Source organism: Caloenas nicobarica, chromosome 11 (genome assembly GCF_036013445.1).
Source record: "Caloenas nicobarica isolate bCalNic1 chromosome 11, bCalNic1.hap1, whole genome shotgun sequence".
NCBI classification, from domain to species: Eukaryota; Metazoa; Chordata; class Aves; order Columbiformes; family Columbidae; genus Caloenas; species Caloenas nicobarica.
In genome coordinates, this window is record NC_088255.1 from 10457613 (window position 1) to 10473393 (window position 15781).

The 15781-nt window shown below is 40.6% G+C and overlaps 1 protein-coding gene across 1 annotated transcript in view; it reads right to left on the reverse strand.

The window, feature by feature from the left end:
* LOC135992861 (contactin-4) overlaps positions 1–15781 on the reverse strand; it is a 161764-nt gene that overhangs the window by 96443 nt on the left and 49540 nt on the right. The window contains exon 4 of the mRNA XM_065642267.1: positions 4762–4857. Within this exon, the coding sequence (XP_065498339.1) occupies positions 4762–4857 (96 nt within the window). The remainder of the gene's footprint in view (positions 1–4761; positions 4858–15781) is intronic.

Genomic DNA, 15781 nt, shown 5'->3' on the forward strand with positions numbered 1-15781 from the left:
CTGCCAGCTCTTTAAATATGGATGTTTCCAAGTAGGAAAGAATTAGAGTGAGCTACAGTTGAAAGGATAAGGGTCTGGATGCAGATAGATTTTTTTTAGTAAAATCCACAAATTTGAAGATGACCAATGATACAACAGGGGATAGGAAGTTATTCTCTTCTAATTTACTATTTTTCTAACCAGACAAGGGCATAAAAACTCACACCTCATCTCTTCAGAGCAACAGCTACTCTCAGACTGATTAGTTTCACTTCTAATTTCTTCTTTTTTTTTTTTTTTAAGATGTTCTTGTCAATGCCGTATGGAAACTAAAGTTAAAAAAAAAAAAAAAAGTAGATAGTAGATTTTCTTCCCCACAGATAGTCCTGTACTTCAGTGTTGGTTGTTAATGCCCCCAGACACTTTTTGCAAGGATGATGAAGTTAGGTTTGCTATCCTAATCAAATTCCAAAATAAGTAATTGTGTTTTCTCTATCTTAATGCCACTTACACTTTCAACGAGATATATTATTTTTCACTTCTAGCCTGAATGTTTTTTTTTTACTGTTGCACTACAACATTAAATACTTGCAATGTTATATCCCAGCAGTGGGATATCGGGGTATAGGAAGGAACTGATCTCTACAGCTTTGCTTTGCAAACACTACCTTGGTCCCCAGGGATGGAAGCTGCCAAGGAAACACGGTGGTTTTCCGACACGCAGCTACTTCCAGTGATACCTTATATTCTCTTATGAACCTCCATCTGCCCGGAGTTGAAATAGGAGATAGCTGTGGTAATTGTGCAATGACTGCTAGAGACCAAATAGCTTTGATTACATGGAGAGACATGCAGTTGACTAATGGAGACGCAATGAACACAACTGAAAAGCACTGACTTTGTAGTTGTGACTTTTAAAGTGCATCCTTGTTTCTAACCTTCAGAGAAAGGAAAAGTAAAAAAAAATATTGCCACAGAGAAGATTAAGTCCTGCAGAACAAGAGTTTCAGTCTGAATTACCTGGACCTGTATTTTTACTTTCCATTAAATACTTTATATGCACACCAGAAAACAACAACTGGCATAACTCCAGCCCAGCTTACTTACAAATCGTAATAGTATCAATTTAGACTAATTGTGGATCTGGCTACAATTAAGATCATTTTCTAGCTAGAATAGATCAGGTCATAGATGGTGGTCACACAGGAAGTCATCTGCCATCCAAATGACTGAGGGAAATAATTACCCTTCAGTTTTCTGCCTTTCTGGGCACCAGAAATGCACCTACCTCCCAGTCGTTGTAAGATGCTCTTTCTCACATACTGAACCCAAATTGGAAATAACACCAGCACCCTTCTGGGATGTTTTTATATTACCAGTACATACACTCGGACCAAAACTTTCTCCTGAATCACCTGAAGAAATGTAACACAATTTCCTTCTCCCTGCTAACGTGAACCACCACCAGCTGCCGCATCTTCACACGAGGTGTTCAACACTGCGAAGATTTCTTATGGCAAAAGAGAAAACTCTCAGTAACTGCTTCACTAAGGAGACAAAGACAAATGTGCATGGTTCCTGCCTTGTCTCTGCAATGTCTGTGCAGTCCCCGTGTCGCTCTAGGAGATACCAGCCTGCTCGCCTGGGGAGAGACAGGAGGCAGCTCCACAGCCACCAGTGCCAGCAGCAGCAGGTTGTGTGGCTGGGGGTCATTCTTCTAACTGGAAAAGGGCATAAAACCCCCAAGTCTCAGTTCTTCAGCGCAGTGCAGCTCAGCACCCAGCTACTCCCGGCCTTCTTGAACTTGGCCCATTGACACTGCCCCACTCCTTTTGCCACACAATTAGTTTGGGACAGGATGAGGGTGAGCACCACTCTTCAGCCTCATGTTCAAGGCACTGGAATGAATGAGGCTTAAAGATCATGAAACATTTCTGTCCCAGATCTCCCCTCCTTTTTTTTTTTTTTTTTTTTCTTTGCTGTGAAAATGAAGCTAAAAATGATGCTTCACCCATAGCACTGTAAGACTGCAAATGAATTTGTGACTGATCCATAACCCATCTTCACTGGTTTTTAATATCTAGTTTTGGCAGCTTCCTTCTCAGATGTGGCAATGAGACCCACCTGAGGGGGCTGAAGGGCAAGCTCCATCCATCCAGACCAAGGGGCGTGCAATCTTTGGGTATAGTTAACACTATAGGAGCCACTATCATTAATTAGATCTGTGATAACATGTAATTTTGTGGACTGGATATCACAGGTGCAAGAATCACCTTCAAGTAAGGAACATCAGAAATCTGAGATACTGAAACTCTCATGATAACCTCTGAAGTAAAAGAAAAAACAGCATCTGAAGCCAAAAGGTGAGAGAGGCCCTAGCTGAATAAATTAACTGGGTAGGTACATATGCCATACAGCTCCTTCCTCGCAGTATATAAAAGCAAGGTTTCCTGTTGGTCTGCCCTCCAGCTGGTCAGACACAAGTGGAAGAAACTCCATAAACACTTGTCTCCTCCTGTTGAAGCAATAAAAGCAGCCTAACAGCAAACGGCTTGCCCGGCAGTTTTCATCCCGCTGATGAGGGCAGACAGATTTCAAAGCAGGATTGCAAATTTTTTTAAAAGGGGCACAGATCCATAAACAATGACCCCTTGTTCGTGATGTACCAAACAACCCTCTGATGAAAGAGCCAGCTGCAATGACTGGCTGTTGGACATGGTGGTCAGTGGCACAACACACGGCGTTTGTTGGACACACAGGTCATGGCTGAAATGGTATATGGCAAGAACAGATGACTGATTGACTCCCTTTGTAACAATTCATTTGATATAAATGCAATAGGGCAACACGTGTTCAGGAAGTTAGCCAACAAATGCAGGACTGTAATGTTTAAAACAAATTTGTGCTAAACTAAAAGAACTGTTTTGTATTTTCTAAACATTTATTCCATCCTCTTCAAAGCAAATTGCACCAAAGTACTTGCTACGTAATTTATTATAATCGGCTATTTGTAAACTCTGGTTTGAATCTGTTTTTTCCCTACCGAATTTTGCGTTGGCCGCTGAGAAAATGCTGGCTAAGTGCCACTAATACAAATTTCTCATAAACCTTCTCACACTGGAGTTGATGATGCTGGCTCTTCTCAAAGAAGGGCCTTTGGCAGGTACCACATGCTGCCAGGAGAGACCATTACAGCTCAGACACACACAGCAGCTATTGTAGTCTTCCTTTCATCTCCTTGTTAACTACTTTGTAACATAACTATGTTGAGAATCTGGAGAACACCAAACACTTGGGTGTTAAAATTCAGAAGCTACACGAGTGTTTGCTGTTCTCCAGATTCTCAATATATTTATAGGGGCTTTTTACTGTACTTAAAATCTTGAGACAATCTTTAGTAGAAGGTTGCAAATATCCTTCGTGTCCACGGGAGCTGACCTCCCTTCGCCTCAGCCCTCCCTCCCATGGGAGGGTGTACTGTGCCATTGACTCTGCACTCCCCAGGATAACGTAGGTTAGCAATGTGGCTACAGAAAATGCCCAAGGACTACAGAAAAGTGTGACACAAACGTCTGAAGGAATAAGGGCTCAACCAGCCCAGCTTGGCTAGATCTGAAAGCTAAACCCCAGGCAATGCTTGATGAGCCAGTCAGGTGTCTGCAGCACATTCCCCAGATTCTATCTCCTCTGGCACAGTCTGAGACAGGAGGTGCCACCTGGGCCAGCGACCATGGAACAGGGGCAACGCAGCGCAAGGATTCTGCCCAGCTCTGCCATGGCCAGGCGTGGGGTGGGCCAGGTCCAGTAATTGCCATGGGTGCCACTTTCCGTAACCATATGGGGATGTACGTGCCATTGCCCCTGCTCTAGACAGCAAGTATAACATGTGACAGGTGCAAATATAACAAATTAGTAAGATTTTAAGAGAGGATCACTCCTTTAATAGTACAGGTATAGTACACTCTACAGAGTACATGTCAATATGCCACTCTAACACCACAAGCAGGGATTTTTTGCCTGTCTGCTACTACAGCTTTTCCATTTCTCCGTGATAGTCAGAAATCTACTTCTTTCTGAGGTGTTAGAAATAACCTAGGTTGACAGTCAGTGGTATGTCCTTTTCTGCACAGTCTATATTTCTGGACACTCGACAAGCCCCGAGTTACAGTTAGTACCTCTCTCTGTAATAACGGATTTAAATGTATCACCAGACAAAACCAGCAGTGCACACAGTGACAAACCTTCTGGGACTTTGGGTAGCAAAGTTTCCCACCAGCAGAGAATACAGTGGTGTCTTCAGCAGCCCTATGTAACTTGCTGGCAAGTTATTTCCTCCTCTCCTACAACACTCTCCCTTGCCTCTCCCTCCCATAAAAACGGTAGGAAGAATATGTATTGCCATGCCACAAATAAATCCCCATATGAGACCTGGACAATTGCTAACAGATCCCAAGCACCCAGGGAACAAAAACAGTGACAGAGTGTTTGAGGGGAAAAAAAAAAAAAAAAGCAAAGCATAAAAGTAGCTCTGTCACCAGTCTTCAACCTTTTGCAGAAGATACACTCAGGTCCCATACAAAAAGGCTTCTACAAGATGCACAAGATCTTGGCCACGTCTTCTACATATTGCTTTAGTTTGCATCAGTTCATCTCCTATGTGCATACTCATATGCAGTAAAATTGGGCTTTCTGTGCCATTTTAAACTTTCTGAAACATACTCAGAGAATGAGAACCTTCCAAATTGCCCGAGTGCTGAAAGCAAGAGAATGAAAGCACTTTACCCCCAGAATGCGGTGGTGGTCCACACAGCAGCACCATGCCCTGGCCCTGACGGACGGACACCGTGCTTCTTGTTCTGGTTTTGAAGTTCTCAAGATCTGCCAAGAGAGAAAGAAGTCGATTAAAAGGAGCTTAATAGTCTTTCCTCATGAGAAGGACAGAAGGTTCATTAGGACTTTGCTGCCTGACATATAGACAAAGTGAACATCAGCGTGGAAGGTAGGTTGGTGGGACCTGGGTGGGACGTGGGGCAGCGGAGGCTGCTGTGCATCAGACACAGCAAAAGGATCAGAAAATGTCTCCACAGGTTGCGAGGCTGGTAAAGGGTAAAAGGTGCTGATGTACTCAGGGCAGAAGACAGGTCTAGAGAAAACTCCAGTAACCCGTAATGCTGATAGAGTTTTGGTTTATGAATTTATGGAGAATTACTGCCTTAAGCAATCACTTGTGCTACAACTCAGTCTGTTTCCCTTTAGGAGGCTTGTTACTGATGCCCTTGCAACCGATGTGTATAAACTCTTCCTTTCCCATAAGGAAGTCTCTTGTAATAGCTGTATGTTAGCCACAACACTGCTTTAATTTAATTAAATTCCTCCTTCCGCCTCTGTCCTTTTCCTCTCCTTGATGGGTCGTGCACTACAAAAATACAACTCCCTCTCTTCTCTCCTTGCACACTGAATTCAAGAAACTTGCTATTAAGTGACGAGGTGACTCTCTGGGAGCCAGGCAGTGGCACCAGGTTTTGATCAGCACCAGCGGCTGCTGCATGGGAGCACTAATACACTGAATCACTTCGGTAGACTTTTATCCTTAACAGTCCCTTGCATTTCAATTTTCATTTCTTTTGCTTTCAGTGTAGCTGAGCTGTGGTTTGGTGATTACAAACCTGTTGTCAGTGCAGTTGGGAACCAGAGAAAACACAAGTGATAAATATTTAACAGTAGGAACTAGTAGGAACATCATTATAAGGTTACAAGGATGAAAAATTAAGCCTTGATTTTTATCCTCTCTTGAAAATGTTTTCTGGAAGCACTATCATGCATACCTTAAAAAAAAAAAAAGTCAGAAGAAGTCACTGCTTCATTTTAGAAACCTTCACAGACTCTTACTGCTAAAGCCAAATTAAGGACAAAATCCAGGCAAAAGGAGAACTACAGTGGAAGTAGTGAGTAACAATTTGTTACAGTGCTAGTAATCACTGTGAGATTTCCAGCACAGTTCTGCCATACCATTACACTGTATGAAATTCCTTAGATCTTATTATTATATTATTCTTTTTTCATTATTTTAGTGAATATATATTGTAGGGACTTGCTTTCTGCACTGCAGTGAATTATTTGTGAAAACAAAAATAGTCCAAACCAGCCACCCTTCCATCTGTCTTCTGCCCAAGTCCGTGGGCAGAAGCAACATCCAGCAATCCAGGCTGTTTGCACCGGGTGCTGAGGCTGCTGCATTAACAAACCCTTTGGGCAAAATGGGTTCACACAGGATGTTCAAAACTACACTTGAGTTTAAAACTGGTCCAAATTGAACCTGGGTATCAATTTCATAGCAGGTTCACCAGTGTGAGTCATTTGTTCAGACTTTGTGTAAGTACAGGCAGAAAATAAAGCACGGAGTTTGCCATTCTCAAGTCATAATCTGAGTGCATAACTTTGAGCAGGGTGATTTTCTTTGTCTTTTTTTTGGCCTAGAAAAACAAAACAAAAATACAACCCAAAACACAGAGAAAACAGAAGAAAACTAATTTTCAATGAAAATGGAGAGACAAAATATTTCTGCCCTAAGTTCTATTAAAAAAAAAAAAAAGGTGGAAAGGCACTTTTCAGGAACCACTGTTACATTTGTCTGGCCACCTTCTGGTCCCATGGATTTAAATATGTTTTGGCTGCACACAGGTACAAGGATGTATCTCATCCTCACTGAGAACAATTGCATAAGGATTAATAGCTTAAAACCAAAATGATGCCAAGGGGAATAAATGAGGCACTAGGAAACATTTTTACATGAATGTTATTTCCAATAAAAGAAAAAATGAAGTAAAAGCAAAAGAAGTCCCAATCATCAAAGTGGATGCTTTATATGCATATATAGGCACATACATATGCACTAGAAAAAGAAGTATTGCAGAAGTATTTGTAAGAGTCTGTCGTGGTTTGATTGCGGGGTGACAATAAAACTGCGGCTGATGTACTGTTAACCCCCTCTCCCCCTGTCAGTCCCTCCCTCTCCCCGCTTCCCACTAAGGACAGGTGACTGGGAGGGAAAGAAGGACAGAGAGAAGAGAGTTGGAAAAATTAAAAATGTTTTACTAATGCTACCAATAAAAATAGAGAAAATAATACAAAATACACAAAACCAATCTTGAAAGTCCCGGCAGCTGCTCCGGCAGATGTGGGGCCGGCACCCGAAGTCCTGGACTGGACTCGCAGCCAACCGGAGCTGGATTCAGTCTGTCACTGGGCCTCCGTTCGCAGGGACAACTCGCAAGGTCCTCTCCCAATGTCGGCCATAAGGAAAAGGGGCAAGATCCTCGTGATTCCCCACTTTTATATGAAGTATCATGTGAATGGGATGGAATATTTAGTTGGTCAGTTTTTGGTCACCTACTGCTTGCACATCTTGCAAGATGCATCATTATCAATGACCTCGCATTCCATTGCTATGTCTACCAAAACATGTATGTAGCTTTCAGGAAAGCACAGTTTGTAAGAAGACTTTAGCTGACAGAAAAATTCACTAAAAGAGAAACTTGTTTATAACAAAACCAGGACAGAGTCTCAAATTATCTATAATGGAAGATTCTTCATATCTCTATTCAGTTGTTTATATCTTCCTCCACGTTCATGAAACTAAGACATTATGTCATATGCATATACATACACAAAACATTTCAGAGATTATTACAGAATTCAGGCCTGAATCCTAAAAAAAGCGATACACAGGTCAGCCTTGTAACATATGAAAGAAAAATTGCATCAGCTCTGTGTGTTTAAGCATAGTTATACAGTGCTCTAGGGAATTCTTCTGTAAGTCACAGGGGAGGGAATGGGAAAGGTGGTTCATTACTAACCAGTTGAAACAGCCACCTGCTCGGTGATCCAGCGGCTCTTGATTATGACAGTATGGAGGGAAACTGCATGACTCAATAGTTTAAATGCAAATCTAGTCCTCTAACTTTTTTGCAAGAAGGAAATAACCCTATATGTTGACAAAATAAATAGCCATATATTTATGACAAGAAAAGGATTGCTACCAGGAAAAGTAGTCTCTGCTTGGATGAACAACTAGGAAATGATGGAAGAATGGTCAGAATCAAGTGGGGGCAGCAAACAAAGCAGAGCATTCATCACTGTTGCTCCTAGCGCAATATTGCTCCTATCAAGCTTTGAAAGTGAACTGTAAATTCTGAAAAGCCTCATGTGTGTGCTTAAAATCTGTCTCTGAGTAAACTAACAAAATTAAGATAACTATAAGAAAGGCTAATGTCTCAAACTGATGAGGCTGATTATGCTCATGCATCCTGAAATCCACACTTCAAATTTATTTTTGAAATAGGTAAATAGTAACTTGAATTAACAATAATTTCTTTAATATTTTATCAATAAGAAACTTCATTTAAACACCACCTTGCAATCTTTCCCAATAAATTAGGGACAATATTAGTGTTGTTGAATGGTTACAAAGCTTATAGATAAGTGATGCTCAGATTCGAGAGGTTCTCTTCTACTTTCACATGCTGTGCAAAGTGGACAAAAACCTTTCCTACAAACTTCTGCTCAGATGGGTGCAGAATATTGCACTGCAATTTTGTACCACTGAATTCCTCATACATGGAGGTAAGGCCACTTGCTAAACAAAAGTTAAACACACTTGCTGAAAACCACCCTGCAGGAAGCTTTAAAGCAGAAGGAGCACTCTAACACTTCTTTCCCCGTGTTTGTTATCTTCCTCCAAGGGAAACATAGCTGCCTAGTGCATCTCTGCCCCTGCCTGGAGAGTAGGTAGGAAATTATACTTTTGACATTAAAAATCAATGGGACAGCAAAAGAAGATGACAAAAATAACCCTCACAGCTGCAGAATGACTCTGAATTACAGCATAAATGGTTTGGCTGTATGTGTCTCCCCTGACGAGAGCATTAAGTTCCACTTTGCCTTGCCCCAAAGATCCTGGCTAACATGAGGATTTTTGTTCTTATTTGCCAATTAAAAAAAAAAAAGGGGCAAACCCACAAAAGCACCAGAAAACCTATTAAGCCAAACTCCATTATTTTTTGGTACACTTACTGTTGTGCAAGAAGGTTTGAAGCAGGACTATCATACCACCATGTTTCCCTCGATACCAGCTCTCTTTCCACTGGAACTTACACCTAAGCAGAACGAGGTGACCTGGGAAATCTGAGGTTTGCAGGTGTCCAGCTGCTGGACCTGCCACTGTGCCCAAGGAGGTGACCCCCACAACACAGCACAGCTACTCAGTGTGTGCTGCTACAGGGCTGGCCTCTACTCGTGTTTTTCTCACTGTGTCATATTTCACCTTTTTTGTTGTTGTGGTTTCCTGCTCCTACTTCTTATATTCTTGCACACTTTACCGTTCATCCATTTCACCTATGTACATTGCCAATGAGATCACAGATTCCTGACTCAAATACTTTTGCCCATATTAAAACAAAACAAAAAACCAACACCACCCAACAAAAATCTCACAAGTTCTTTAAAAACAGCTGAGGGTGTAGATTTCAGATCTGGGAGGGAGGCAGGGAAAACCTCAAACTGGTCACTACTTTCTCAAACAGAAGTGAGACATTTCTGGTTTACCCACAGAAGCAGTGTCACGATGAGACACCACCATCCCTTGAAGTGTTTCCTAACCCTGTGGAGGATGTTATAAAACCCAGTGGTAGGAAGCTGAAATGACGGAAATGGAGATGAGAAATTGCACTTGCTATGAGTGATCATAATCAGCTGCTGGAATAAACTACAACAGAGAGCAGTGGGTTCAGCATCTTTGATGCTTGGGGATCAAGACCACTTTCCTACAACATGTACAAACACTAACTATACTTTAATCACGCTTAAGCAGCCAGGTTCAGTTAGGGATAAACTGGTGGAAAATACCACCAGTGATCAACAGGAAGCCACATTACTGGGCTCTGCACCCACGCAGCCTTCAGACGCATGAAATACTGGGAAAGAAGATGAGGAGATCTGGAAGCCAGTGTGATAGTGTGGTGGCCTGATGCCCACTCACAGACCCAAGAGTCCCATCAGTTTGTTCCTTGGGACCTGGCAACATAGTATGTAAGAAATCTGAAAACAATTACGTTATTATTAATTATTAAGTACCCCATGGGGTACTAAATACCTCATAATAGAAATAAAAGACCCAGTCATTTTAGGAGTTTACAGTGAAATTTTAGACATAATGCAATGAGCTTTGGTAAACAGAAGAGAGAGAACAAGACAAAGCAAAACAATGCCTAGAAGCAATAAGTTCATTAAGTTTTAGCATGCAGGCATCTTTGTGACTTAATTAAAGTTTTTAGGGTGTAAATTGCTTCAATTACAGTGATCTATCATTGTGTAGATCAAAAAAGAAAGGAGCTTTAATTTCAATAAAAATATTTGTATATGAATCAAACAAAACATGACCAGAATTGAGGACTGCTACACATACAGAAACTGCTCCTTGTTGGAGCCAGGACCCCACATGCGCTTTTGGTGAAAGTGTTCTACACCTCAGGGGCTTGTGGTGCTGGGCAGTATACGACCATGAAAAAATACTGTTTCTATTTATAGGATCAAAAAGGAAACAACACAACATAGCAGGCACAAAAAAGATGTAAATTTACCCTCACTAATCAAAGCAGCATATGTGTGCGTGAGCAATCCTAGGTCATTTGCACCAATAACGTGGAGATCAGGCTCTTATTTTAAACGTGATATTTCAAATAAACAAGATCAGATACTTGTATGACTGTTAGGAAAAGAATACACTTGCATATTAGGTTTTGCCCTATTTAAATTGGACATTCTCTTCGTAGGAAGCAATTATCAAAATGGATTAAGAGAAACCACTGAGAAAGAAAATATTAATGCTTTCCAATTCTGGAAGTCAATGACCTGCCAAAGCATATTGCGAGCAGACAGTACTAAACCAGTGACTCAACTGAAAAGAGAAAAATATTGTATAAGCTCCAGTAACTCCAGTATCACATTAGTAATGTTTTCAGTGCAAAGAGGAGATTGTAACAAGGAGGTGTAACAGGACTGCAGACAGGTTATTGCAATTAGCACTGTTACTCAGATCTTATTTAATGAAAGAGTAAGGATGCCATTTAAACTTCATCATCACCACAGTATCAATTCTAAATCAGACTTAACAGACCTATGTGAGTATAAAGCTGTACGTATTTAAGCTGTGAAAAATACAGTGATTTGTACCACTGATACCACTGTACCAGCAATTGCATTACTTTGGGAAAGTCATTTAAGTTCTCTGAGTCAAAGTTTGCACATCTCTAAGGATAAGTCCTTAAAGTGTGTGTCTCAAAAGAGACTTAATTAGCTAATATTTGCACAAAAACTTGACATCTCATGCTGAAATTCACCAGAGTGCAATATGCTGTTAGCATGTGCACACTAACACCCATCCTTTAATATGAACTTGAATATATTTTCTTGCATTACTAGATTATCCTGTAGCTTCCATTAAAACTCTGCCTTAATGTTCGAGTAACACAAGTTACACAGGTACTGGTAAGTGATGCCAGTCTGATACAGAGGCTTATTCCTCAAAAACACTCGAAAGCCCAGAGGGTGCCAGCAGCATATGTCATCCTATCAGTTTTTCAGTTTGGGAAAGATATTGCATTGAACAACCTCCTTCCAAAACCTCGAATGTGGTTTAATAAAAGCTTAAACAATCTGGAACAATTCAAAGCCCCTTAAGACTGGGCAGTTTGTCTCAGTAAATGGCATATGGAAATTTTAAGCAAAAACATATGGCTTTGCACAGTTACAATTTGGGTAGAGTAATGGAAAATTTCACTAAGTTTTATGTACAAAAATCATTTTTATAGCAAAGAAGATTCAATTATAAGCAAAACAAAAGATCTCTAGCCTTTTGTCCTTTATTAGGATCTACTTAGGTTTGTACTTTATTTATGAAATTTGGTAATTCTTTTTGTTAGAGACTACTAGATAAGCCCTGGAAATCAAAGTTAGCTCTTTAAAAGCACTGTTTCACAGATGACATCAAAGTATGAGCAAGCAAACAAGACCGCATCAGCTCACTTTCCCACAAGTTCCCGCTGGCAGGGGCAGCATAATATTTGACCTCTGCTTTTTGTATTTATATCCCTTCTCATTTACAGCTGCAGTGATTGTTCTGTATTTAAGACCTGTACCCAAGCAGAGCGGTTACAGCGTTTGTACCCGAGACCCACTGGGGTCCTGTTAGTGGCTGCAACGTGGAAATAACTCAGCAGCTGAACTCACTGTGCCCTGGACACCAGACCGAAACAAGGTGGCTTCAAGTCTCAGGTCACTGGTGATTTGACAGAGAAATCCCTATTTTTTATGAGACCTAAGCTCTGTTTTGCCTTTCTTTGTTTGCTGGAAGAAGGTTTCCATGGTTTGCCTTTTTTTTTAAATGCGTAACATATTTTTAAAATCTAAAATGCTGTTGTAACTACGCCAGTTGTAAAATTAAGAGAGAACTCTCTATGCAAGAAGGCTATTTTAGAACTATCAAACAAAACTAAAAATATTATAGAAAATTAACATGAATAGTAAATGATTCAAATTGATGGTGACAGGTGTCTGCGTGTCTTTTAGAAAGCCAATTTATGTCACTATATCATGTGAAGGAAGCACTGCTGTACACTGCCTTGAATGGCATACTGTCAAAAACTCATACACCATTAGTGAAACCTTTGTCGGTACATTTAAGGCTTTTCTCTAATGATTAGAAGAGCAATGTCAATACTATTTTTATCTATTATTCTTGTTTAACTGATATAAAACTATTTATCCTTTGACTATATTCTAACAAAAACATACACACATCAATCACTTCTTCATACATCACTGAATTTTAATTTCCAAAGGAAAAGATGACTAAAATTCACCACCAGTTATCAGCTTTTATGCTTATTTTACTTGAAATCTATCTCTAGAGACTTTTGTAAAGCAAATTTGATAACACCTCAGTGATATTGCTCTACTGCACCGATGTTATTAATAATAGTGAGTAGCTACCAAGGCATAATACGTATATCTATATGTCTATCTATTTCTTCGAATGGCTCATTATCCCTACAGAGTGAACTATTCAGTGAACCTTGATAGAGGATGTATGTGCTTGAAGGAAAAACAAGAGATTGTAACACAGGACCTTGCGAATAAGGCCACAAGATAACTGCAAAGGCCCTGTTGGTGCAGCTACAAGGTAGAAACAGATGCCTCCAAACTGTGAGCACAACCCACACCTCCTCTTCACCAAAGGAATGCACCTTGGGACTGAGCAAAAGTGGGTTTGGCTGGAACAAAGAGAACCACGAGCAAGAACACAACTTATATAAAACACACGTAGTAAAACTCAGACATAACAGAGACTGGAATCAAGGAAGAAAAAGCAATTAGTACAGTAGTAGCAGCAAGTGTATAAAAATATCCACAAGTCAGGGCCAGGTTGGGGAAGAAACCCATCAGCACCACTATCATGCTCTCCAAACAAAGCAACTCCAGAGGCAGGTGAGGGGCTGTAACTGCCTCCTCCTGGGAGGGCTGACACCACCCAGCTCACATCCTGGAGGAGCACAGGAAGGGAAAAGGGCAGATGCCACCCACACGTGCTAGATCGTGTGTACCATTGCAACAGAATAATTACTGGGAATTAACAATAATGGGATACAATGCACTCTAGCCTTAGCATCATTGTAATTGTACTCAAAATATGTCTTTGGTTAGGATACTAATAATTCAGTTAGATTAGCAACCAAACCTTTGATCCATACTTTTAAAAAAGGAGTTTTTTAGACCACATAAATTGCACAGGGTCTTTGGTTTGGTATTACACTCTTGAGGCTTGGTTGTAATCTGAATACAAGAAACTTGAGTGTTTTAAAATTTATTTGGAAAAAACTGACAAACCAGAAACTGAAACTTGGTCACTGGCAATTTTGAGTATTCTTTAGTGGACAAATCACGACCTTTACTACATATATTAAATGAACTTTGAAGCACTCATACAACAGGAAGTAATGATACAGGTAAGAGGTAGCTACTTCTTCATATACGTGAAATGCACAATCCACTTACGTACATAGAAACAGCCAAGACACCTAAAGTCAATTTTCAGGCATGACTTGAAGAAATTTATGGAGCATAATGGGGTTTGCCTTCTTATGCCTCGTCTATAATTTTAAGATGATCCCAGCAATCTGAGATTTAGAATGATGTTTAAGGTCATATGCAGTCCTTGAATCAAAGTCAATGGGATGGTTTTTATTATTAAAGACCATACGACTCATCTCAAGGGTATTCTGAATAGATTGGCAATGACACCTTTTTGAACAAAAAAAATTAAGCAAGCGGAGAGTTAGGCCAACTCCTCCTGGTTCAGACTGAATAAAGAACCTTCTACCAAGAGATAGCTTGTATGCCCTCTTCCAAATTGTTTTCACCGGATTTGCATAATTCTTCATACACAACAGAGCATACTTCCATATCCTGGACAGAATACATGACCAGATGGAGACAGAAGTCATTTGCATCGCTGCCCATGGAATAATATGACTTCATTGTCTGCAGACTATTAACTAGGCTAATTTGGCCCATAAAACCGTCTTGAAGATGAGATTCCAGTGCATCTCAATCAATTTCAGATTTTAGAGGACATTGGCTCGAAGAAATCATAGCCCGTCTACATGAAGGCAGGTTGAAAGCACTTTAACTGATGACTAGCACCCACAAAAGCATTAAAGCTTTTTGCTCTCGAAACACTTGACAAGATTTGCCTCTGATATTTATGGCTCTAATATCTCTAAACACTGTCTCTATAAAACCTGTGCCTGACTTTTTAAAAGCAAGGTTTTATGTCATCCCTTTCACAAATATACAAAGATTAAGTTCTTCTGCCCATGTCCTTGCTGCTGTGTCAAGACTACACAGTGGGCTGTGCAGTTCAGAATAAAACCTGCTTTGATACAGAGCTTAATAGAATTTCAGTTTAAGAGCTGGTGTTCTAATGAATAATTTTTAGAGTCACTGATTTGAGAAATAGTTTACAAGTCTGGGGATGAAAGCTTTCTAATTTGACCTTTAGAACAGCAATTTCACTGGGATTTCTACTTCAGTGAAAAAAAAAAGTTGTAGAGGTAAACATCTTGCCATTCCCCCATGCTGCCTCTCCTTTAGAAAATATTTTTGCTTGGACTTTATTACTGTAGGCATTAAACAAGGTACTGCTGGTGCATCTTTACCAAATGGCCAGCTCCTGTTTGGACTTCTAGACCTTTCCTTTCCCTGATATTTCCTGCACAGAAACTGCCATCATTCTCACACGCTGCAAAAATTCTCAAAAACCCTTTGCCACAGGGGCATCTGCAGCTGGAGGATTTTCAAGGCAGGGTTTGCTCTGAAGGCTCAACTCAGCTATGTGATAAGAATAGATGCATAGCTGGAGGAGATGCAGGTTTGAATTCAAACCAGATGTCCTCAGAGGAGGCTCCTTGCCTCCTGCCAGGGCGACGGGCTCACAGCTCCTCCCGGCTAAGCCAGGAGCAAGATGCAAGCAGCCACTCTTGGGTTAGGAAAGGAGAAAGCTGGTGTGTTGGTATGCAAGCCAAGATTGTGTTTTCCTCCCGAGCCCTCCCTGTCACTCCCATCTCTGACCTATGTATCATCTTGGACTTTGACATCTCTATCTGGGTTCTCATATCGAGACTTTGTTTAAATCTTTCCAAGCCTTTCCAACCACCCTCTATCAAAGACAGGCTGATTTGTCTACCCA